This window comes from Tachypleus tridentatus, chromosome 8 (assembly GCF_004210375.1).
Source record: "Tachypleus tridentatus isolate NWPU-2018 chromosome 8, ASM421037v1, whole genome shotgun sequence".
Taxonomy (NCBI): Eukaryota; Metazoa; Arthropoda; class Merostomata; order Xiphosura; family Limulidae; genus Tachypleus; species Tachypleus tridentatus.
This window is the reverse complement of record NC_134832.1, coordinates 70,590,106-70,617,242: the sequence shown is the minus strand read 5'-3', so window position 1 is coordinate 70,617,242 and position 27,137 is coordinate 70,590,106. Positions and strand designations below refer to the sequence as shown.

General features: G+C 35.6%; 1 protein-coding gene across 4 annotated transcripts in view; it reads right to left on the bottom strand.

Moving 5' to 3' along the window:
* Window positions 1-3,129: 3,129 nt before the first annotated feature.
* The window catches only part of LOC143222619 (uncharacterized), a 36,431-nt gene continuing 12,423 nt past the window's right edge, over window positions 3,130-27,137 (bottom strand). For 2 of the 4 annotated variants that reach the window (XM_076449325.1, XM_076449323.1), the window contains 9 exons: window positions 25,557-25,712; window positions 23,084-23,164; window positions 20,303-20,384; window positions 19,255-19,331; window positions 17,190-17,327; window positions 14,574-14,708; window positions 12,038-12,186; window positions 6,659-6,818; window positions 3,130-3,576 (listed from right to left, as the gene is read on the bottom strand). In XM_076449325.1, the coding sequence (XP_076305440.1) occupies window positions 3,505-3,576; window positions 6,659-6,818; window positions 12,038-12,186; window positions 14,574-14,708; window positions 17,190-17,327; window positions 19,255-19,331; window positions 20,303-20,384; window positions 23,084-23,164; window positions 25,557-25,712 (1,050 nt within the window). In that variant the 3' untranslated portion in view covers window positions 3,130-3,504. The remainder of the gene's footprint in view (window positions 3,577-6,658; window positions 6,819-12,037; window positions 12,187-14,573; window positions 14,709-17,189; window positions 17,328-19,254; window positions 19,332-20,302; window positions 20,385-23,083; window positions 23,165-25,556; window positions 25,713-27,137) is intronic. The other 2 variants (XM_076449324.1, XM_076449326.1) reach the window with 2 other exon arrangements.

The window sequence follows — 27,137 nt, the reverse complement described above, 5'->3', positions numbered from 1 at the left end:
CGTTACACTGTTTGCGGTCTAATATGAAAATAGGAATTATCTATTATATTACATTGTAATTCATTAAAATTAGGTATAATTAAAGTATATTTATTAGATAATTCCTTGCTTTTAAAGTATTTTTAACAGCAGTTTCATTTCAGTTGAATCTCTGTTTACCTATCCCTTACACTTTTCTTGTTTTTCATATTTAGTATTTCGGCAGTGCAAACAGTAAATATTTGTAGTCAAATTAGGTTGTGGTGTAATAAATTGTTACATCATTTTATTTAACTGTCTTATTTTGCCACAAAAAACACGGGGGGGACTAAAGTTTCTGATCTTTCCTGGTTATCATTTAAGCCCCTTTAGGGCTCAAGACGTTTTAAACTAAAATAACTAACTACCAAAGATATGCGATGCGATTGTGAAGAAGAAAGACTAAAGTTCTGTAGAAACATAAATATGTTCCACCATCAAAAAAACTTTTCCTTATGCTTATAAACTGTTCTTTGCTTACTTATTATTATATTAGCACAATGTGCTTCCGCGCTCAGGTACATTATGCTCATTCGTTTTTGAATTTACTTTTCAATACATGTATATATTACTACAACTTGTGTTTAGCGATCCACTAATGTAACAAGATTATTAACATAACTTTAAATAATTTTATTCATTAGTATATTTAAATTGATAAATTATATTATTAAAACATTTTGTTTCGAGTAAGTAAAAGGAAAGTACGTGTGTTTCAGTTTGATGCATGAGACGTATATTTCTGGATGTGTATTGAGCAAGTCTCGCCTGATCTCTAAACCTGTAGAAGATTCTTGAAAGCAAGAATCAACAATATTTGTTTTACGAAAACGTTAGCGTGTTTTCGAACATTGTTGAAAGTTCGATAATCTCGTGTGATTAGAATATGAAGCCGACGTATCAAGAGAAAGTTATTCTTGTTTGTCAGCTACAGCCAGCATACCGTAAGCCTCGGAAGCTATAATTGTGATTAATGCTTATTAATTGGAAAACTACAGAATTTTTTTATATTTCGAACATTACAAACCATTCAACCTCAGTTAATTAACTTCGGACGTTAATATTTCTTCGAATACATTAAATATTTTTATCGGTAAGAGTCAGCTTGTGAACAGTGTGAGACCTACCAAGCTAGTCGGCTTAAGCGAGGTGTAACAACATCAATTCAGAATTAATTTGTTCATCGCGGACCTGGATCGTCTGTAAAGTAATCACTTTCAGGCCCGATATAAAACTCAGTATTGTTTATGTTTGTTTTGAATTTCGTGCAAAGCCACGTGACGGCAAATTGATACACCCGTCTGAGATGTTTAGGAGTGTAAAGCTACAGGGAAGCATGTTTGCTGTGACGGGGATTCGAACCGCCGATTCACAGATTAGGAGTCGAGTGCTTTAACCACCTGGCCATATTAGGCCTAATATACACTTTACAGTTGTTTTGTTTAAGACCAACTAGTTCAGTTGCTTTTCAGTCCCCTAGTGGCACAGTAGCGTTTTTTGGACCCGCAGTGACAGAAAGCGGGTTACGATACTAGAGGGTGGTTGGGTGGGGGAGATCACAACTACTCCTCTGTAAGTTTGTAAAACTGTTGTATATAAATCATTATTTGTAATATCCATTTTTATAAATTGTATTGAGGTTTGTATGTTAAAATATTTTGTGTTAAGAAAGAAAACTGTGTATGTCAATCATGTTGACAAATGTCATAAATTTGATACGTATCGAAATTCAATTAACTTCTAAATTAAAATTAAAATTTCCGGCTATTTGAAATCGTGACACGTAACACGGCCCGGCATGGCCAAGCGTGTTAAGGCGTACGACTCGTAATCTGAGGGTCGCGGGTTTGCATCCCCGTCGCGCCAAACATGCTCGCCCTTTCAGCTGTGGGGGCGTTATAATGTGTCGCTCAATCCCACTATTCGTCACTAAAAGAGTAGTCCAAGAGTTGGCGGTGGGTAGTGATGACTAGCTGCCTTCCCTCTAGTCTTACACTGCTAAATTAGGGACGGCTAGCACAGATAGCTCTCGAGTAGCTTTGTGCGAAATTCAAAAGAACAAACAGACGCGTAACATAATATAACGGAGATTTGTCCGAGATAAATTATAATACGTAACAGTACTTCTACTTTACCTTCCATTTGATCATCACTGATATTCGATATATTTGGAGATATTCACACCATCAGATTCGAATGTCTCGTTATCAAAAATTTAATGTACCTCACTAACCACGGGTGTAATAATTGCATTTCTTAAAATGTGAGAAACAAGTTATATGATGCTTACATGACATATGATGTCTGAATGATAAATAGTTTTTGTAACACTGCTTAATATACATGTTGAAAGATGATTTTTTGGGGGAGATAGAAGCTGTTGCACGAACAGGTGTTTTAAATTAATTAAAACAATAAAAGTAGTTGTTATACAAAGCTGTGGCTTAGTTAGAATTTTATTATATTTATGTTCGTTCTTTATATCGATTTAATCGAAGATAATGAATAGTATTGCACATAAGAAATCAAAAAGCACTTACAAAAAAAAACAATACAGTATTTGTTCTTCAATTGAACAAATGACGAAGGTATCGGAAGAAGTGCTAAGAGAGTCTAATCCGCTTTATAACTGAGAAGCTGTAATAATTCCCAACCTTGAAATTTTGCTATAATGTCGTGCAAGTTAGAAAAATTAAAAACTTTAACCGAATAGCCTGACTATAATAAATTAATAAAACGTTTTGTTTTGTTTTTGAATTTCGCGCAAAGCTACTCGAGGGCTATCTGCGCTACCCGTCCCTTATTTAGCAGTTTAAGACTAGAGGGAAGACAGCTAGTCATTACCACCCAACGCCAACTCTTGGGCTACTCGTTTACCAACGAATAGTGGGATTGACCGTAATATTATAACGCCCCCACGGCCGAAAAGGCGAGCATATTTGGTGCTAGGGGGATGCGAACCCGCGACCCTCAGATTACGAGTCGAACGCCTTAACACACCTGGCCATGCCGAGCATATTAAAAAACGCACCTGTGACTGACAGGGGCCGAACTTGGGATATGTACATAGATACATATATGTATATACCAATATGGAAGCACATACGAAAATAAAATCGGATTGTTATTCAATATTAGTAATTTACAATTATATTAATGTACACATGTATATATACATACAATTATTATGATGTTTAGAACATATTGCTTTAAATCAAAGTGCAATATATAATTCATAATTTAATACTTAACATATATATCAAGACACATTAATTTTATATTTTATACAAAAAGTAAACTCCTTACAAATCGTAATGACAATATAAATCAGAATCTTTTCTTATATTTTCAGCTTCGTTGCAGGAATAGATGATAGAACTTATTCCAAGAATTTCTATCGTGCGCGATCGACACGTTTTATAATTCTATGTGCACATCTCAGTTTGAGAAATAAATTTGGGAAAACCAGTATTCTCGGAGTCAAGATTAAACATTATAAACCATAATAGACGATCCACGCGATCGATTGACAAATCGGCAGCTATATTCATTTAAAGCCTGAAAGAAAGTAAAAAACAGAACAAGAGAAACATTATTAGTTTAAAAACAGAACAAGAGAAGCATTATTAGTTTAAAAACAGAACAAAAGGAACATTATTAGCTTAAAAACAGAACAAGAGAAACATTATTAGTTAAAAACAGGACAAGAAAAATATTAATAGTTTAAAAACAGGACAAGAGAAACATTATTAGTTTAATAGAGAAGAAAAACAGAATAATTTTATTTTAACAAAATATTTAATCAGTGGCTAAACTGGATTTTTTAAAGCATCATTACAATAATAATATTCAAATAATGTATTCTTCAGCATTAAACAATTAAACTACAAACAAAACTTTCAATCGAAGCAATTTGCTGGGGATTCGAAAACGTTTGATCCTGAATAACTCCCATACTTAATTATTATATATAAATTTTAAGTAGTAGTCGATCCGAGATATCTTATTGTCTTTTTGATTGATTCCTAAAAACATAAAAAACTCGATAATAAACATTGTTGGCTTGTCACATTTAATGTAGTTAGTAAAAATTTCCCTAAAGATATTATTTTGCCTAATTTTCAGGGAAGTTTTTAGGACCACCCTATATTTCAAGACAGCAGTAAACAAATAGTTATGGTCAATGCGAAATTAAATTTAAAAACTAAACTTAAACGCAAGTTTCAAGTAGATTAAAACATCCGTAATCGTAAAAACTTACGCTTGTTTAATGTTCTGAATAAAACATTTGAATCTAAAACTTAGACCTCAGTGATGAGGTATTATTATCTCTTGAAATACGTTCTACCTGATTTCTAACTTGTTATTATCAATGTATATGTGAAAGTTTGTACAAAATATTTTTGTTCTAGTTGTGACAAAATATACGGTTGGTATAAATTAATCCGTATCTTGTCTACTAGAAATGCATTGAATAACTTTAATATACATAAATTTACATATGTTAACACGTCCCTCAGTAGCTAAGAGGGGTATTCACTTTATAGTTTGTAGAATATTAAAAGTTCAATTCCGTAAATTATAATTTTTTAAGTGGGATACAGCATCCTCGAGTCTCCATACCAGTTAGTATTAAGGTGTAACTGATGGAAGATAATTCAGTACATTTCAATAAAGCCACATTCACAGATAATTAATTAAGCAACTGCATCCCTTTTATGCTTTTACTCTCACCTTTTTATGTTTAACTTTCAGTTTAAATGGAAAATACCTATTTTTATCTTCAAATTCTGCTTTTGGGATTTGGAAAAGGAATTTTACAAATTTACCCATTTTCCAGAACATTCCAGGTAGATTCAGTGCTGAGTAGCTGATAGAGAATTTTCTCAAGCTTACAAGAATTTTCAAGAACTTTCTAGAATGTTGTAGAACTTACAAGAATTTTCAAGAATCTTTTAAAATTTTCTTGAACTTTCCATAGTAATATGTATACAGGGGCTTACCACTTTATTTAAGTTCTAGCTGCCTCAGTGAACACACAGACCTATCTGATTTATCAGAGATGGCATCAAGAAGCTGCAGACATTCTTCAGACACATTCTGCTATGTATGTGGCCAATTTATCACGACAAGAGCCAAAAAGTGCTCTGTGACAGCATCTGCTAAAATGTGTGAATTCTACAAGGCATATTTTGGCATGCCTTTCGGGGATCAAAACAAACCCTAGGCACCTCATTTTACCTGCAAGTACTGCAAAAAATTCTAGAAGGTAAGACGGACAATTTTTTCGTCGCTTGAATAGTAAGACTTTATATTGTACAAATTTTAGATATTTTAAAATTTAAATATCTTTCAGTGCGCTTCAAAGAAGAATACAACAGATTCAAGACTATGAGAGAAGTCTTGAAGTATGATGAGTATAGCTGGGAGGTTATCGGAGACTTCAAAATGGTGGCATTCCTGAGGGGTCTCCAAGGAGGCTTTACCAAGTTTCCCTGTTATCTTTGCCTTTGGAACAGCAGGTCCACTACAAGAGAAAGCATTGGCCACAACAGACCAACTTCTCTGTGGAGAACCAAGTGTGAGCCATTAGTGGACATCTAGAAGGTGTTGTTCCCACCATTTCACATATGATTGGATCTTATGAAATAACTTGTCACAGCTCATGATAAGGAGTCTGCAGTCTTCAAGTACCTTCGAGACTTCTTCCCTAAGCTGGTGCCTTAGATGGACCACAAATAAAGAAGATCCTGGAGTGCACAGAGTTTCCCAAGAAGCTCAGTAAGGAAAAAAAAAAGCTTGGGGCAGCTTTGTCGCAGTGGTTTGAGGCTTCTTGGGCAATCACAAGGCCGAAAATTATGTGAAACTGGTTGAGGCTTTGGTGAAGAACTGCGGCAAAATGGGCTGCAGGGTGTCAGTGGAAGTCCATATCCTTGACACTCATCTTGATAAATTCAAGGAGAACATGGGAGCATACTGAGAGAAGCAAGGCTAGCGCTTCCACCAAGATATACTGTACTTTGAACGCCGCTACGAAGGATCGTATAACGAAAACATAATGGGAGACTATATTTGGGGGCTGATACGTGAAAGTGATTTACATTACTGTAGAAAATCTCAAAAAACTACTCATTTCCAAACATTTTTATATGGCTTTAGTATAAATGCATGTAAATCTTGATTCACATGTTGTTTTATTCAGACCGTGTGTAAATGAAAATGTGCAAATTTGCCTTTTCTTACGTAGAAAACAGGTTAATTTCTAAATTTCATTATCTGGGCCACAAAAGCAAAGCTTGAAGGGAATAATGGCCATTTTCTGTACTTTTACAGCATAAACAATTACAAAATAACATATACTATCCAGGAAAAAAATTTGTGTTACATAGTGTCATGGTCACTTACCACTAAAAATCAGTTTTTGCAGCTCCAAGAGTATGGAAAATTCCTTCTTTTCTATTTTTAACCAACAAAAATTTCCAAAATATTTCGATTTAAATTAAGAAAAACAAGACTGGATGGTTTTCTTTTCGACAAAAAAGTCTTCCCCTGGCTCGTGAGGGTGCTGTTAAAACAACTCCATTTTGCTATGACCTTCAAACTGTTTACTCCATGTACCAGTTCTATACACTACACATACCTCATAAAGAAAAAAATATTGTTCCTTTGTTTGAACAGCGCCATCTCTATCTTGTCTAAGTCTGGATACGCAACGGAGGATGTCCACAGTTCGACATTCTTCGAACTCTCTCATACAGATATCTAAGGCTAACACAATCCCAGTTCTTCCCGTTCCAGAACTGTAATAAAAAAGAACACATTCTCTTATAATCTAAGGTTAAAGCGTTCGACAGATTTTTTTCCCTTACTGTTTAATACAGACATCTTAAAAATGGCAAAGTTCATGGTACGTCGAATATTGGGAAAAAGGAATAACCTTTCTTTTAATACCTCCGTTTTAGAGGTTTAAAATAACATATCATCAAGTATTTATTCTGTGAAAATAGTCCTTATCCTGGGACAGCGGTAAGTCTTCGGATTTACGCTGCTAAAATCAGGGGCTCGATTCCCCTCGGTGGACACAGCAGATACCCAATGTGGCTTTGCTATAAGAAACACATACCCACAGACACACACACACACTGTGAAAATAAAATATAAAAGCAGTTTTCATTCTCTCATTCAATGCTTTAAAATGTCGCTTTTTACTGGTGTCAAATCATAGTTTTTTGATATATTCCGTTTTGTTATTCAATGGTCTGGCATGGCCAGGTGGTTGATGTGTTCGACTCGTAATCTCAGGGCGAATCTTCATCATACCAAACACGTTCGTCTTTTCAGCAATGGGGCGTTATAATATGACGGTCAATCCTACTATTTCTTGATAAAAGAGTAATCTTTGATGGCTAAAGCAGGGACAGCTAGCACAAATAGCCCTCGTGTAACTTTGCACTAAATTCAAAACAAATCGTTATTCAAATAGGCAAAACAAGACAGGGGCATTATTCATTGCTGACAACAACAAAAAAAACACTTTCAATATTAACTTATATTTTTAAGTAGCTCGAGTACCCGTTCCCTGGACAAAAGTTATGTAAATACATGGTTAATGAAAAGTTATCTTAGGACATGAAACGTTGCTTCCCTTATACGTAAATGTAAAAAGCGCCCATAAAAACTTCAAAACACAAAATATGAAACGGCAAATTTGGATGTATCTCTTGTTTCCAGTTAGCACAGTGGTATGCCTGCGGACTTATACCACTAGAAATTGGGTTTCGATACCCGTGGTGAGCAGAGCACAAAAGCCCTTTGTATAGCTTTGTGCTTAATAACAAACAAGCATGCATCTCCCCATGAATCCAATAAACCATCACACCAAAGTTATTGAAGATTCATATACATGGGGCGAAGTAGTAGTGAAAACAAACAAACGCCCTTAAAAATCGCAAAATGCAAAACTCAAAATTTGTTTCTACCCCCGCACGAACCTTATGAACTTTCATACCAATTTTGGTGAAGATCCAGCTAAACCCTCTGAAGTAGTTACATAGACATACAACAGACAGTACTATTATATTTGAATAGATTTAGTGCATATAATGTCGTTATTGCTCAAATTGAAATACATTGCACACATTTCAATAATTCGGGCTCTAAAATATTGCAAAAGAAAACGCCTATTTGTTTATTTTTATTTCTGTTTACAAAAATACACATAACGGCCTTGGACTGACGTAACTGAGTTGAAATTATAGCATGAAGAACAAAACTGCTTTTATTTAAGTTCCTCAAATCTGGATTTCAAACAAAAACGTGACAGTGAACACAAATTTTTCAGTTCGTTACACTGTAAGAAAATAAACAAAACTGATTATAAAGTGTTATTAACTAGGGTTAGCACTCACTTGCCACGTTCACGTACGCACAAAAGAACTGTAGTCTGATTGGAGTTACTATGCCAACATAAGTAATTACTTAAGAAAATAAAACTGAAAACACTCTTCCATTGATCAAACAAAATACATATCACGATCATACTAATGTTACACTATTGCCCCCTGGTGGCTCAGCGATGAGTCTGGGGCTCATAACTTCAAGAATCGTATTTCGACAGAGAGCACATTCTGTAGCTTTGCACCCAAGGGCAAAAAAAGATACGCTAACCTTACATATATATATGTTTGACTTGTTTTGGATTTCGCGCAAAGCTACACGAGGGCTATCTGTGCTAGCCGTCCCTAATTTAGCAGTATATGACTGGAGGGAAGGTAGCTAGTCATCACCACTCACCGTCAATTCTTGGGCTACTTTTTTACCACTACTAACGCCCCCACTGCTGAAATGGTGAGCACGTTTGGTGTGACGGGGATTCGAACCCTCGGCTTACGAATCTAGCGCCCTAACCACCTGGCCATGCCCATATATATAAGACAGGTTTCTGTAAGATATAATGTACATTTAAGTACACTGCATTTGTAAACTAACGCAATGATTTATATACTAAGGTTATTACAGTTTAAATTAATCTGAATGAAATACGTTACTTTCTCTGTTTATGACCCACAGTCACGAAAAACCGACCAACTTTCAGTAAAAAAATCTCGAAGTCGAAAAATAGATTGAAAGCACCAAACTTCTTAACCGTAATCCAATAATACAATCTAAAAAAATTCTTCTGATTAAAAAAATACACTCACAAGTGAAATCTGTCAAATGTCTTTCCAGCAGGGGCGTAGCCAAGGGGAGCGGGGGTTAGCCCCCCATGGACCCAAACTCTTTAGACAAGTTCAGTTGCCACCTGTGAAGTTTCATAAAGATTCGTGATTGCATGGCAGATAATTTCACACACAACAAATGGTCAAATGCAAATTTCTGATTGAACACTATTTTAATACAGCAAGTTTTGTCAGAACTAGAGAAATACAATCGAATATCTATGAAAGGATCAAACGCCTGTTCGTTCTTGCCAGGACATCTACAACAAGTTTGGTTGCATCGCAGCACCTAAATCAATGTTCTGTTGCTGCAGTAAGTTGCACAGAGGTAAACCAAAGGAAAACAATTTAACAATGGTAACTAGAGTAATGATGAATTCTTGCTGTGTTATAGAACACAACAATTGATTGGCTTGCGTGGCAGAATCTTTGTCTTGCCACCTGATATGGTCTCAAGGGCATCTGCAACTGCATGAATTAATTCTGGAAAGACAATGACTGAGTCATGCCTCTCAACCCACCGGGTGGGGCAGAAACTTTTCAATCTTTTTTTTATCGATTCAGGTGCTTTATTCTCCACCGAAAGAGCCAAAACGTGCTTTCGGTTGGATCTATTGAGAAAGTTTTCAATGCTAAAAATTACTCTCATGCAATTTTGCACAGGAATTTCTTTACAAGCATCAGAAATTGCCAAGTTTAGAGAATGGGCACTGCAGTGTACATAGGGTGCAAGTGGGAATTTACAGTTATGTGTCTCTGGACACCATTGAATTTCCCACTCATAGAGGCAGCACCGTCGTACTCTTGTCCTCGCAGATAAGCCATGTCAATTCCATATTTTGTCAGATTGGTTAGGATAACATCAGTCAAGTTTCTGCCTGTCACATCATAATCAGGTATATATTGCAACAGAGTTGTCATTGGCATGCACTATCTAACACACAGCGAAAACTGTTCAATGCCTGAAATATCTGTTGTTTCATCAGCTAATATTGAGAAACACTTTGCAGCATTAACCCTGTTGACAAAAGCATGAAGAACATGAGTATTACAGGCATTTATGATTTCATTTTGAATTTTAGGACTCAGATATGTAGCATTTCTCTTTGTACTCTTAAGGCTTGCTGAAAGCTTGACATCACCCTTTGCCATGTAGCGCAAAACTGCCCGGAAAGTCCCATCATTATTGATGGACTACTCATCAGTTTCACCAACAAACATTGGACCAGCATTATATTTTCCCCTCAAAGCTAAATCCTGTCAATAATACTGTTAATACAGTATCAATAATAGACATTATATATTGCCGGTTCTGTTAAATATCTTGCTTTTAAGTTGCATCAAGCTACAAATGCACAGATGAACTTGTGTTTACGACCTGTAGAAAATTGTTAGCTTTTTCTTTGCTGTCTTGGTGGTACTGTTTCAATTCATGTGCCTTGAAGTCTTCAACAGAATTCTTCCAGTTTGTGTATAGAAATTTCACTAATTGTCCCAATTTCTGGCTTCCAGCACCAGCACCATCAGGAGCAAAAAGACAGCAGCACTTGCAGATAGCACCCTTTGCATATTGACTGCAGAGTAGCCATCTCCACTGTGAAAGCCAACGATGCTGAAAACGCAACTTTCTTGGACCACACTGGGGAAAAACATAATCACTCCCTGGCTTCCAGGTATTCTCAAATAGGCATTTTTTTTTTGTTTCAGCGTTTATTTAAAAGAGACAGAAAGACATAGTTCTAATTAATCAGTGATGTCGAGAAAAACCCACTAGTACAGAAATATATGCTTTTTCAGGCTTGACATAGTGAATGATTGTTTGTCGCAACTTCTGTTTGTCAACGTCACATTCACAGTACCATTGGCGCCATCTATAGTGAATCATTCACTATAGATGGCGCCAATGGTACTAGGTTAGTGCCATGGTGCTGCCAGCCACCCATTGTTTACTTGTGAAGTTAATTCCTGAAATCCAGGGAATCTGAACATTCACTGTGTATGATATTTGAATACAGATTATAGACATTATACATATATTTTACACTCTCCTGAGTGACTCTATATTTTATATGTTGATGACAGGACTGTAGGCCTACTTTGTTGGGCCTGATAACTTTAAGTTATATATTATATATATAGGCCTATATATTTATTTATGATTAAAAATAAGACAAACACCTTAGTGTGCCATTCTGAAATTTGCCGAAAAGGTGGTCTCAGAATACACAATTCAGGCTTTTCTTTTATGTTTTTATTTAAAAATTTCCCGGGGACATGCCCCCAGACCCTCCTAGCATGGCGTCCCCCTCAATGGCTATTTCTGGCCACGCCCCTGCTTTCCAGGAACCTATTCATAGAAAGAAAGAAGGGCAAATGACCTGAGAGGTCAAAATCTAATTATATTATAAGAAAGCAAGAAGAATATGGAAACGATGAAACCTCTAAAACCACTTCTGCTGTATACAACTGTATAGTTTTTCAAACTTCGTGCATTTCAAATCTGAAAAATAAAATTCTGAATAATAGATTTATGAATTTTATTTCTACTAATCAGCGCTTTCTGGAACATAATATTTCAAAATTTGGCGCGACGCTAAGAGGGATTGGGCTTTCGTGGACAGGGGGTCTTAACTTACTAAAAGCGCTTCTTTTCTTTAATTGTGTGTTTATGTTTTTCTTATATCAAAGCCGCATTGAGCTATCTGCCGTGTCTACCAACAGGAATCGAACCTCTGATTTTAGCATTGTAAATCCGCAGATTTACAGCTGTCCCAGAGGGAGTATTTTCTCTTTAAACTTACCTACAATGAACGACAACAGGGCCAGTGTTATTATTCATATAGCGCCGAGCTTCCAATAGATACTGCAGCATTATGTTTACGTCTTCTGGAACTCCATGAGCTGCCCACGTTCTGTACCAGAGATGAGTTATTTCTCGAAACAAGTTTCTCTAAGACAGACAATTAAACCAGTACTTATATAAGTTATTTACAATGATATATCGTATAAACAACTGAAATTATACGCACCCTTGACAGAAGTTTAGTCAGGCAGTAGTCTAATAGAAAACAAGTAATATTACAGTTAAAAAGAACTAGAGTGCTTAAATTTTCTTTTTATTACAGAAACAACATAATATTTATCGCGTTTGAAAGGATAAATCATTCTGAAACCTTCCTTTAACAGTGTAGAGAAAACACTAAGCAACTCTTTACTTCCCCTATTTGTCTCTGTGACCTCTTCAGATTAAAGACTCATATTACTAAAGATTTAGAGTAAATAATTTATTTTGTTGTTTAGTCCATCTTCAACTGATTTTTCTTAATAAACTTTTTTTTTTTTTGCTAATTGCTCTGTATTTTGGCTACAATTATTTCTTTGTCACTAACTTCTATTGTCGTTAGTAAACAAGCTTAGCATGGCCTGGTGGTTCGAACATAATCGTTAGTAAACAGGCTTAGCATGGCCTGGTGGTTAAAAAATAATCGTTCGTAGACAGGTTTAGCATGGCCTGGTAGTTAAAGCATAATCGTTAATAAACAGGCTTAGCATGACCTGGAGATCAGAGCGCTCGACTCGCAACGTGAGGCTCGAGAATTCGAATACTGTCTTTCAAAGTCCTCACCTTTTGAGACGTGACAATCAATCCTTCTTTTCTTTGGTAGAAAGTAGCCCAAGAATCGGCGATGATGGTGGTGTTAACTGGCTGCCTTCCCTTTAATCCATCAATTCCAAATCAGAAACGGCTAGCACATGTAGTCCTTGAGAAGCATTGCGCGAAATTCAGAACAAACCTCACAAACAAATATACCAAATCGACTTCGACTGAAAATATCGTTAACAAAGTTTGACTGTGTGGGTATTTGGGTATTGATGTTGTTAAATACCCAGGAGGGTCAGGTACATTTGACCTCTTCCTCCTCGTTAACAAAAGGTAATTATTTGTTTGTTTTTGAATTTCGCGCAAAGCTACACGAGGGCTATCTGCGCTAGCCATCCCACATTTAGCAGTGTAAGACTAGAGGAAAGGCAGCTAGTCATCACCACCTACTCCCAACTCTTGGGCTACTCTTTTACCAACGAATAGTGAGATTGACCGTCTGTATAACGCCCTCACGGCTAAAAGGGCGACCATGTTTGGTGCGACCGGGATTCGAACCCGCGACTCTCAGATTACGAGTCGAACACCTTAACCCACCTAGCCATGCCGGGCAATAGGAGGTAATTCCACACATCTCATTATTTATATATTTTGCTTGTTTTATACGTATTATGTTCAGAGGTTATTAATGATTTTTTTCGGAGTAGAACGACAATCGTTAACAAACAAAATCTCTGATGAATGTCTAATAGAAAGCTATGAATTAGCACAGAATAATGATTCACATTTTAACGGCTCGGTATGGTTACGTGGTTAAGGCGCTCGACTCGTAATCTGAAGGTCGCGGGTTCGAATTCCCGTCACACAAAACATGCTTGCCTTTTCAGCCGTGGAGGCGTTATAATGTGACGGTCAATCTCACTATTCGTTGATAAAAGAGTAGTCCAAGAGTTGGCAGTGGATGGTGATGACTAGCTGCCTACCCTCTAGTCTTACACTGCTAAATTAGGAACGGCTAGCGCAGATAGTCCTCGTGTAGCTTTGCGCGAAATTAAAAACAAACATACAAATTTTAACTAAATGTCTTAGATATTAATGATCGACTTTAACCCTCCTAATAATAAAAAAAACATATTACAAGATACCCCATACTTGTTTTTAACGACATGTATTGGTATTTTCAATTTTAAAAACGTATTTTTACAATACGTGGGCTGAATAGCCAGGTCATAAACTCCTAGAGTTCAGGTATGGCCATTCCTAAATTTACATTACTAACCAAGTAAAAGATAAATAGTCTTATGCCGCCATAAGAAATTTGTTCAGCGCTGACTGTCACTCGCTTTCTGAATGTGCGGAATGTATTCTCTGACCTAGGCAACACTTAATTCGCTCCCAGTTAATAATTGTTTGTGTGTTTAACGTTGCGCAAAACTACACGAGGGCTATCTGCGCTAGCCGTTCCTAATTTTGCAGTGCAAAACTAGATGGAAGGCAGATAGTCATCACCACCCTCCACCAACTCTTGGTCTACTCTTTTACGAAAGAATAGTGGGATTGACCGTGACATTATAACGCACCCACGGCTGAAAGGGCGAGCATGTTTGGTGTGACGGAGATTCCAACCCGCTACCCTCGGATTACGAGTCGTGCGCCCTAACCACCTGGCCAAGCCAGGCCCGCTCCGAGTTAATAGAATAGATATATTTAACAATTAGTTATAAACATAAATTTACCTGTAGATTATACAACCGAAATATCGAGATAGTGTAGTGTTCTTCAACTTGTCTTTTGTGCAAGGATACCTGGAAATCACCAAACACGCGATGGCATTTGACAGTGTTTTCTGAGAAATATGGCGCACACTGTGGCTGTTCGGAAATGAGAAGTTTGTTACCATTGTTTATATTTTAGCTTTCGAGAAGCTAATAGCTTTCCTCTACTGGACACGTATTTTTTTAGTTTCTTACTTTAATCAAGTTTAAGACATCAATTATCCTGAAGAGATACACAAATAGCGCTATATATATACACACTCTAACACTTGAAGAAGTGCTTTTGTCGTGCTTAATTTGTTAGTTACAGAACTGGAGATATTTATCTCATAATCTACTATAAAATACATGGTGTTTTAGCAAAGATAGATTCTAATACGGGTGTATATAATATTAACGTATAGTTAATCATATATTAAATGTGTACGTATACGTATGCATCACAGCCTATATTAATCTCACATTGTACGGTTATTCTTTGACCATAAAACTACACTATGAGCTGTTTGCACTCTGTCCACCAGGTGGAATCAAAGTACGGATTTTAGAGTTCTAACTCCATAAACGTATCGCTGATCCAACGAGAACGTCTTAAGTGAACGTATAAGTCCGTAGGTTAATTTATTCCTATATGTAAGGAATACATAATTATATAAACATTAAACGACTTCAAAATAGAAGAATAACCGTATTGAAAAAATACACAAATATACGATCATTCTGTGCCGAGTAAAACATATATCAAAACACCATAAATATAATATACACTCTCCCACTACATGTAGCCATTCTTTCGATTTGCCCGAGGTTATTGATGAGGGGTGAAATTTCCTGAAACCAGTATAACTCGGTGATGAATTGTAGATTTTGCTTCGCATTTAGCACTTGTTTTGTTATTATGCGCAAAGCCACACAAAGGGATATCTGTGCTTTGCCCACTACGGGTATCAAAATCCGAATCTAGCAGTATAAGTCCGCAGACATACCACTGTGCCACTGGGGTGCTCCACTTTTAGTGTTGTTTGTTTGTTTTTGAATTTTGCGCAAAACTACACGAGGGCTATCTGCGCTAGCCGTCCCTAATTTAGCAGTCTAAGACTAGAGAGAAGGCACCTAATCATCACCACCCACCGCCAACTCTTTTACCAACGAATAGTGGGATTGACCGTCACATTATAACGCTCCCACGGCTGAAAAGGCATGCATGTTTGGTGTGACATATTACAAGTCGAATGGCTTAACCACCTGGCTATACCGTGCCCAAATTTAGTGTATGCTGAATAATTCACAGGATTACATTACTTGGTAACACCAAAGCTACATACTAATAAAATTTTTATAATGCAGAATCACTGTGTGAGCAAAAGACATTTCAAAACACCACACATATAAATACGTTTGTGTGTGTTTTTCTTATAACATTTTAAGTAAATAGTGTGACTTATAGCTTGCTATAGCGACAGGCATTCTTTAACCTAACACTTGGTGTGTTTTTTTAATAATTATAGTTCTTTAGTTTTAAACTTATTAGGGGCTCTATAACTCTTTGGATTTCGTTACACATTTTATAAGTTATTCATCCACTAAAATTACTCGTGGATCTAAGCTTGCTAGTTACAAGTCATCTAATACGAAAATCAAAACATAGAAAAAAATTGACAAATATATCATCGATACTACAGCTAATTCCGCCAATAACTGCTGGGAGACTAACATCGCCAGGTATTTAGGGCGTTCAACTTGCAATCTGAGGGTTGCCAGTTCGAATCCTTGTCACACCAAACATGCTCGTTCTTTCAGCTGTGGGGGAGTTATAATGTGATGATTCGTTGATAAAATAGTAGTCCAAGAATTGGCGGTTGGTGATGTTGACTAGCTACCTTTCCTCTAGTTTTTCACTGCTAAATTATGAACGGTTGGTCAAGGTAGCCCTCGTGTAGCTTTGTGTGAAATTCAAAACAAACCAGATCAATAGCTACTGGGAGTTCGTGCATATTTTTACATAGAAAAGTAGTGACTTCACGCAATGTTTTGAATGGTTCTTTTCATTAAGTATTATAAAATTGTTCATCTCGTAAGATGATAAAGTTATGAACTCCAGTGGTAGTGAATAGTGTAGGAAAGAAATCGTAAATTGAATATTAGAAATAATTTGGAAACACTTATTGACTCCAGTGGTAGTGAATAGTGTAGGAAAGAAGTCATAATTTGAATATTAGAAATAATTTGGAAACACTTATGAACTCCAGTGGTAGTGAATAGTGTAGGAAAGAAGTCATAATTTGAATATTAGAAATAATTTGGAAACACTTATGAACTCCAGTGGTAGTGAATAGTGTAGGAAAGAGTATAGTGTATCGAATCTACTTTTTGATTGCAGGTAATAAATGCTATTAAACTTGCAAGACTTGGGGAGATATATTACTTCTCTATTTTGCACTTGGTATACAAAATGTTTACATAACTTTTTAGATTGCAATAGGCTGCATGATTTCTTAATAATAGCCTAGATTTACTTAGATTATGTATTCTTTTTTAACATTTGTATTTCAGTTAGCTACAAAAGAAGTAACTTACTATGTCACCTTCATCCCACTGGGTCAGCATCAAAATTACTTTACACTGTTGTTCCCAAATCATTCTCCAGAAATCCGCCACAGTTTCAGGCAAAGGAGCTTGACATGCAATATAGAAGTCCGGTTTTCCTCCATAACCCTATACATTAAACGCGTGTTTAATTAATATATCTCCATAAAGATCTGAGCAAACTAATGTAATTCACATCTTATTAAACTAGACATGTTGATATTATTCTTTATGAGATCTAAATATATTTAAATTAATGTTCTTAAAGAACTTCCAATATACAATAATCCTCATTTAATTGTTTGTTTTTCTTTGTGAATTTCGAGTAAAGCTGCATGAGAACTATCTGCGCTAGCCTTCCCTAATTTAGCAGTGTAAGACTAGAAGGAAGGCAGCTAGTCATCACGACCCACCGCCAAACTCTTGGGCTACTCTTTTACTAACGAATAGTGGGATTGACCGTCACATTATAACGCCCCCGCGGCTAAAAGGGCGAGCACGTTTGGTGCGACGGGGATTCTAACCCGCGACACTCAGATTACGAGTCGAGTGCCCTACCTACCTGTCCATGCCGGGTCTCTTCATTTAATCATCTACAAAATAAACAAGAAATAATTTGATGTAAACTTTAGAATTTGATGGTCAAGGCAGTAAAACAGAGAAAAGCATTAGCACTTCATATGAAACCACAAGACCAACATCAGAAACTGTTTAGTTTTCAGAAATTAAAGGTGGCTTCTCAGAAACGAATGATAGTTCTGGCTACGACACAATATTCAGGTTTCAGGTCTGTTATGTGATATTTTACAATCTACTGATTTTCTTCACGAATGTCCCCTGTGGGACAACGGTAAGTTTGCGGACTTACAACGTTAAAATCAGTGGTTCTGACTTTTAAGCATATATAACACTCACGGTATTAATGTAGTTGAAGAGAAATGGGAGCTACTGTCGTTCACTTTTCAGAATTGGCAAATTAAGAATTTGTTTTTCTAATTTGACATGAGAAGAATTAATGATCAGTCACAATTAGAATATTGGCAGTTAATTAGTAAAAAACTGCGGTCGTTCTGCGACTCAACAATTAGTAGCACACACTCATTGTTTGTTTGTTTGTTTTTGAATTTCGCACAAAGCTACTCGAGGGCTATCTGCGCTAGCCGTCCCTAATTTAGCAGTGTAAGACTAGAGGGAAGGCAGCTAGTCATCACGACCCACCGCCAACTCTCGGGCTATTTTTTACCAACGAATAGTGGGATTGACCGTAATTTAGCAGTGTAAGACTAGAGGGAAGGCAGCTAGTCATCACGACCCACCGCCAACTCTCGGGCTATTTTTTACCAACGAATAGTGGGATTGACCGTAACATTATAACACTCCCATGGCTGAAAGGGCGAGCATGTTTGGCGCGATAGGGATGCGAACCCGCGACCCTCAGATTACGAGTCGCACGCCTTAACACGCTTGGCCATGCCGGGCCAGCACATACTCATGCATGTGGAGTGATATAACGAGATTTTGGTTCTCCTGAAATTTAGACAAGTTTATTTACTTTTAAAATATAAGAATCCTTACATGTTTGAATTTAATTTTATTGGATGAAAATAAAGGGACTACATACTCACCTAGACTTATAAAATTAGATTTGGTTTGAAGCCACCCGAAGGCTACCTGTGTTAGCCGCCCCTAATTTAGCAGTGATAGTTAATTTATTTGCAATTAAAAACAAAGTTACACAATAGCATATCTGTAATCTGCCTACCACCACTGATATTAAAAGTCGTTTACTAGCGGTGTAAGTCCGCAGACATACCGCTGTACCACTGAAGGGGGGTCTAGAGTGAAAGGTAGCTAGTTATCACCGTCAACCGCCAACTTTTGGGCTACCCTTTTACCAACGAATAGTGGGGTTGACCATCATATTATAACGTTCCCACGGCTGAACGGGCGAGCATGTTTGGTGAGGCGGAGAATCGAACCTGCGACCTTCAGATTGTGGGTCAAGAGCTATAAAATTAAGATTCATGTGTTTGGAACTTAGTTCACCATGACTTACCCTTACGAAATTGGCATTGATGTAATTGGAGTTTGCTTCTCCACGGATGTAACTCAGGGGAACACGGGTCTTTGGATCTGGAGAAAAAAAAATCAGAAGACTGTAACAAGTCAAACTTGAGCCAATAAAAGTTTGAAATATTATAGGGATTGAATTCATTGACTGATATCGAGTTTATAAGCTTTAATGATATAATAATATCATTATTATATCATAACGATCTAATTAATTGTTTGTTTTTGTATTGTTTTTTAATTTCGCGCAAAGCTTCACGAGGGCTATCTGCACTAGTTATCCCTAATTTAGCAGTGTAAGACTAGAGGGAAGGCAGCTAGTCATCACCACTCACCGCCAATTCTTGGGCTACTCTTTCAGCAACGAATAGTGGGATTGATCATCACATTATAACGCCCCCACGGCTGAAAGGACGAGCATGTTTGGTGCGATGGGAATTCGAACCCGTGACCATTAAATCACGAGTCGAACGCCTTAACTCACCTGGCCATGTTGAGCCTGATCTAATTAATATGAATATGTTTTGATTTTTTCGGTAATACTTTCATCTTCATTAACCTTGTTTTGTTTATCCATTAATTTAATCTATTATCATTATTAAAACTAATTAAAATATGTATAGAGCTTCATATAATCATGTATCAATTCAAATGTTAACAAAAAAGTTAAAAGATTTGGAAAACTCTTCTAACAATTTTAACTAATAACAAAAGTCTTGTTTAACTACGGTTAGTTAATGTTAAGCTACATATTAGATTATCTATGTTGTACCCACCACTGGTATCGAAATCCTAATTTTAGCACTATAAGCCTTCAGACTTACAGCTGAGCTACAAGGAGGCAACGGAAGTCTCAGAAATATAATATACTGTTACCCGCGTGCCCCCCAGTGGCACAATGGAATGTCTACGGATCCATACCACTAGAAACCGAGTTTCCATACTCGTCGTGGGCAGAACATAGATAGCCCATTGTGTAGTTTTGTAATTTATTCCAAACAAACTACTAGCCGCATTAATAATAATAAACTTACTTGGAATTACGTTCGCATAACGGTTTTTAATTTCTGCTCCAGAGGGGATTTGATCCATTCGAGACATGCTCATAGGAATACTCTGTAATAAATAACATTCAGTTTTATTCGTGTTTATTAACACTGTTCAGCTAACTAGCAAGTATATTATATAGTATACACACACACACACGCACAAAATTATTATTATTATGTCTATTTATAAGATATTATTTAAAGAGTAAACAATCTATTGTTATTGGTGTCCACGAAATATTTCTAACACAAATAACAGTTTATCTTACCAAAGTTCTTGGAATATTTTTAATTAATACAGCTCACATTTTTATAATGTTCTTAACACAAATAATAATTCATCAACATGAATGATCACGAGTAAACTATTAGCAGGTCATCATTATGCGTATCTGTGGTAATTGCCTGGAAATAGATAGCAATCCATCATCAGGCACGTTCGTTCAAGAACTGTATCAATCGATAATAATGCGTCATTTTTGATACTGACAAGAGTTTTATGTGAATAGGATAACAATGGGTGATTATAGATGCTCGTAAGAACATTCTGTAATATTAAAACGTTGGCAGGGTCACCGAAACATTCAAAAAGAGGTAACAGTTCGCCATCTTGTAAGTTCAAAAATAAGTTGTTGTTGTTTTTTATAAAAACAAACAGTAGTTAATCATACTGCATAATACGTTAAATACTATCGTCGCGCATACTCGTTAAAACATTCTGTAAAAATAGAACAATTCTTCATCGAGTACGTTTTTATATTGTATAAAACAGAAAATAAAATGTTATTCTTCAGGCAACCAAACAGCTACAAAATACGACTTTGTCTTATCTCGCTGGCTCGGCATTGGTGTGTTAAGGTATGATATTTAGTTAACGTAATGAATATTTTGTTTTAAGCATATTTCAAACAGCAGAGTTGAAAATGCTAGGATTAAGTTTCTCCAATAGCAAGAAAGTCAAACAAAATAATTTTTATATATATTCCAAGATATTTCTCTCTCTCTAATATTGACTAACATAATTACCTGTTAACCCTACATGGTGTTATTATTGTATCATATACAAGATCGTATTATATTGTTTGTTTATTTCAAGATTTTGCGAAAAGCTGAAACAATGGTTATCTACGTATAGCCGTCGCTACAATTTTGAAATAATAGATCAGATGACAGGCAATAACACTATGTAACACAAATTTTGATTCTCGATAGTACGTGTTATTTCCTAAGTGCTTATGTTACAAAAGTACAAAAAATGGCCATTATTCCCTTCAAAGTTTGCTTTTGTGACCTGGATAATGTAATTTAGGAATTAACCAATGTTTCTATGTAAAAATGGGCAAATTTCCACATTTTCATTTTCATAAGGTCTGAATGAAACAACATATGAATCACGATTTACATGTATTTATACTAAAGTTATACAAAAATGAACGAAAATGTTTAGAAGCGAGTAGTTTTTCGAGACTTGCGACTGTAATGTAAATCACTATCATGTATCAGTCCCCATATATAGTCTCCCATCATGTTTTCATTATACGCTCCCAGGTCACAAATGCAAAGTTTGAAGAGAAAAATAGGTCTTTTCCATTTACTTTAGGCATACGTAATTGGGAAATAACATTTTCTGCCCAGGAACAAGAAAAGGTAAAACTTATGTTGCATAGTATAATCAAAGCCATCCATCACCACTATTGGATTACTCTTGTCTGAACGAAAAGTGGAATTTTATATTGAATCCCTGACCTCAAAGTGTGGAGTGTGTTTTTTACGGCAACGGGTCACGAATATTTGTACCCACAGTCCTCATATGCTGATAATTGAGCCACATTCGACCCGTCTCTTACTATACAAAATATAATCTGGTTCCTTCATATATATATATATATAAACGTAAAGTAAAGCATAGTCAAGAAAAGTGACGACCCGGCATGGCCAGGTGGTTAAAACACTCGACTCGTAATCTGACGGTTACAGGTTCGAATCCCCGTCACACCAAACATGCTTGTCCTATCGGCCGTGGGGGCGTTATAATGTACGGTCAATCCTACTATTCGTTAGTAAAAGAGTAGCCCAAGAGTTTGGCGGTGGGTCGTGATGTCTACTTGCCTTCCCTCTAGTCTTACACTGCTAAATTAGGAACGTCTAGCGCAGATAGACCGCGAAATTCAAAAACAAACAAACAATCGCTTCTTTTCCAGCAAAAAAAAAAAGACAAATAATAGAGACGGAGGCTGAGAAAAATGAAATTTCATAATATTACAAAAGTTTCGTAAAATTTGACGTGAAACTTGATCACAATAATGTGCACAGCAAAGAACTAAATATGGCTGTAAAATGAATATATTAATATGTATTAAAATACAAAAAAATGAAGCAGAATTGGGCTTTAAAACCTGAACAGCATCTCATGCAAATGCAAGCTAAATGGTTAGGCAATGCAGAAACCCTTATGGTTAAAGTGTAGCCATTCCTAAGCTTAAAGTATTGGACAATGGAAAGGTAAACTAAAGCATTTGTTGTCAAAAGAAGTTTGTTCAACTCTTTGAGCTGAATAATGACTCTTTTACAACTCGCACAACTGAAAGTGTAAAGTGTGCCCAGTGGTATCAATTTCCAACTCCAAATCTTTCAGTAAACTTGTACATATCATATGCTCTTATGTTAAAAGTGATAAAACCATATTTCTGAAAACGTCTATAGATTTGCTTTAGTCTCATTGACAGTTGAAATGAAAAGCTCTAGTTTTAACTTCAGTTTCTTTACCTTAAACTCGTCTTCCATTGCTTCATAGTTACAGCTGAAACTTGTGAGAACAGTGGAATCTACTGAGTGTGATAGCATATCCTGTAAAAAAAAAAAAAAAAACGTTGATCAGACGTGCAGAGAAATATATAAAATATTATTAATTTTTAAAAAACAACAAAAGGAAAACAGATATATACAGAACCGCGCCATTGGCAAGGAGGGTGGAAGGTACCTGTACCCATCTGAAATATCGTTGAACTTTTCCATCCACGCTAATGCTACCCTTCAATCCAGTAGTATCAGATTTTTTATTTTATTATTTTTTTTGCTGTGACCCAGTTTGTTATCACGGTACTAGCTTGGCGATTCATGTCTTCATATGTACTTCTTTGGCACAGCCACTATAGGACTACAAAACAAAGTTTAGACAGTTATTGAAGAACCTTAGCAACGCACTCAAAATGGCTTAGTGACCCAAGTGTTAAGAATTACTGTTTTAATCAGGTTTTCCTCGTCTGTCTTAAATAACAATGTTATTACTTGTAAATACCACAAACATTAACTTTAAGGGAGAATTAAACGAAGACAGTCTGAAGCTTCCCAACTGTTTGCAAAAATAATTATTATTTCCAAGCATACACGAGGCTTAATTGAAAGTTATTTGGAAACTTCTTCGTTGGTCCCGTTATGTGTGCCATTATTCACTCCATAAAAATAAATAAATAAAAATTAAAACTGGTACTAAATGCTCGTGTGTGTTAAACTATTTTCCCTGATATGTTTCTGTACAAATGAAACAAAAAATTGAAGAATAGAAAACGGCATGAAAGAGACGTCTGCACACTTCTGCCAAAAACGCATTCGTGTGATTTACTAAACACCCTCAATTCATCCTGAGGTTTATTTTGAAGTGTATAACTTCATAACAATTCTATAAAAACTACAAATAGAATCTTTGTTTTACCTCATGGGTATAAATGATCCTGAGGTTTATTTCTTTTTAAAGAAGTGATTATTTGATCCAAAGATTGTTGAATAATTCCTCCGACATGAGCTTATGTTTTTCTTGTAATTCATAATACTGGAATTCATTGTCGTAGAAAGTAACGTGGAATATGATGTACGTGCAAAGCATACTATTTCTAGAAGGGTCTAGGGACATGTTTCCTGAAATATTTTGAAAATTTAATATTTTAAGATTAAAATTTTAATCATTTGAACTACAAGTACTGAATACACACAGTGTAATGTATTAAATTAAAATAAGCAAATTTTAACGTATAATTTGTAGCTATACATGCCATGGAAAGGTGGTCAAGTCAAGGCCTAACTGGACTTACCGTTTACAAAAATAATAATGATTTAATGAAGTTACTGATTTGGAACATGTGGCTAAAGAGAAGAGTTTTAATCCGGGCATTACCAACAGAGCACTAACAATAGTAAAACAAACAAATATTCAAAATTATTTAACAACAAATCCCCCTTTTTTGTAATAGGTAAGCTGTTTTCTAATGCGCTGATTATGTCCTTTTGATACGCACCTACAAGTAAAGCCACGCCCCTCTTAATTTACCTATCGCAAGGTTAGGAAAGAAAGTTCTTCAGATACGAAACCTTTTGTTAAACAGTCTTAGGAAAGATTGTTTCATGAGATGCTTTCGTGAAAATAACCCCATACACCACATTTTAATAAATAAATTAAACCTATTAAATGAAAAATAAATAAATAAAAGTGAAGTACACGCATAGTTTAGTATATATGTATCGGCGAAATAACTGATAAGTTCAATTATCGTTTTAAAAAGGACATAAATGTGCAGTTAAAAAGGAAGCAAACTGATCGATTCTGGACATATTTCTGGAATTAATTTTGAAGTTATTTGGTTAGACATTGAACTAATTTGCACTCTTGACAACATTGCAGAATTAATCTGAATACTCAGATATAAACTGTATACATTTGAATTTCGACGATTAAGATCTCTTTAAAATAGACTTTTTTTCTTTTTTACGTATTTCGTGGTTGCTCGTTATCATTATATCCCTGTATTTACATGCACCAAGTGTATACCAGTACATTTTGTATAAATCTGCCAACTGGGTTAACACCTTATAGTGACTCAAGTTTAGAGGGTTGAAACGTGTTTTGTAGTTTAAAATGGGATTTCTAAATCCTTGCATACCTTTTTCCTTTTAAACAGCAAGATGTGATCTTAAATTGCATTTCAAAAACAACTCATCAGTTGCACTTAGTTTTTGCAATACATTGAACTCTGATTAAACCTAAGGCGTAAGTCAAAATATTGAAGTATTATTAAGCATCAATGTTTCTGAAGTTTTATGAGTAATTAATTTTCATCGTCATCTTTGTCTCTTTTAAATGCAATTTTAAATTAAATAGAGACAACATTTTCTGTTAAGTGTTTCAAATGATATTAATGATGAATCTTAAAAAATTACTGGATTTCTCACCGAGGAAAAAACTTACCAGTTCATCGAAAGCTTGATTGAAAAATGATCTCGCCGAAAATTGGAATTCTTTTTGCTGATTGTTAGTAACGGTATGAAAACAATCTAAACTGTTGTCTTCTTGATGGCGTTGTTCACACTTACTGGTTCGTTTATGTCGATGTCTTATGATGGCCTAGAGTTGAGAATGAAGAAACAAGTGTGAAAAAAGGTATTAGTCTGTAGTAGTGGTATTTCAATTATTATTTTTACTATACCCAAATAATGTTAATGTATAACAAAATTTAATAAAACACGTAACGAAATACATGTCCTTACGCGAACCATAAAGCTTTTCAAATATGAGTGATTTTACGAAATGTCTTTCACAACTTTCTTTATTACTTGCAAATATCGATAATACTTATTAACTGTGATGTCACATGTTAAACTACTGCAGTAAATCATTTTATGACATGTGGTTAATGTTATGTATACACACTAGCTTCATATCATAAGAGGAAATTATTTTACCTGGCATGAAATCAAGCCATTAGCTGATCACTTTCGTACTCAGTCGTACCTACATTTAGTTTTCGTGTATAAATTTATTTTAAAAATATTCGAATCACCTTCTCATTCGTAATTCACTAGAGCGTTAATTGAAATTTATCATATACGTAAAAGACTACGTACGTGTAAGAATCTGGTAATGTTGAAATGCAGGTTTATAAGGTTTATAAACCTATCTATCAAGTGCGGATGGATTTCTGATAGGCTTAGAAATCAGTAATTTTCGAACTGTTGATATTAAAGAAAAACAAAACTTTATTTAGCGATGAGAAACTCGTTAAGATTTCAAGTTCTCTTTCAAGAGACGAAGAGGTATAACTCCTTGATAGTTTGAAATAGATGAAACGTTTTTTATGAATTTTGCTGTTTTATTTACCTGAACTGAGAATGTTTGAGCCTACATAAAATGAGCTATTTTTCAAATAACCTACAATATCTCTATTCAATATGGTCAATATTTACAAGCTGTTATAATTTCTCACTTTACCAGGTCTTTTGAAGCAGATGCTGTCTGTGTTTAGAGAATATTGTAAAAAAATATAAAAGAAGACCTTTTCTTGAGGATTTGACTGTTTAATATCATAATATCTTCTGGATACTGTATCACTTCTCTTAAAAGGATTAATGACAAATAAAGAACAGTTTATTTCTAGAATACATTTTCGAATTTGTGTGTTGTCTTCACAGTTTGTTTTCTTTAAGAATATATATGTATACTACCTGATTCTACTGTGCGAGGAATCTTACACCAGCGAGGTCAAAAGGTCAGTTCAATGTCCAAATGAGAAACGTATTTAACTTGCCTTCTCAACGAGACCGTAGCGCCATCACTGAGTACTGTCTACAACAAGAGGTATACGCGTCTAGGCATGATATAAAAACAGTAAGAAAGTTTTTGTTTTTCATTTGTTTCTTTTTAGTTTCGCGCAAAGCTACTCGAGGGCTATTTGCGTTAGCCGTCCCTAATTTTGCAGTGTGAGACTAGAGGGAAAGCAGCTAGTCATCACCACCCACCGCCAACTCTTGGGCTATTCTTTTACCAACAAAT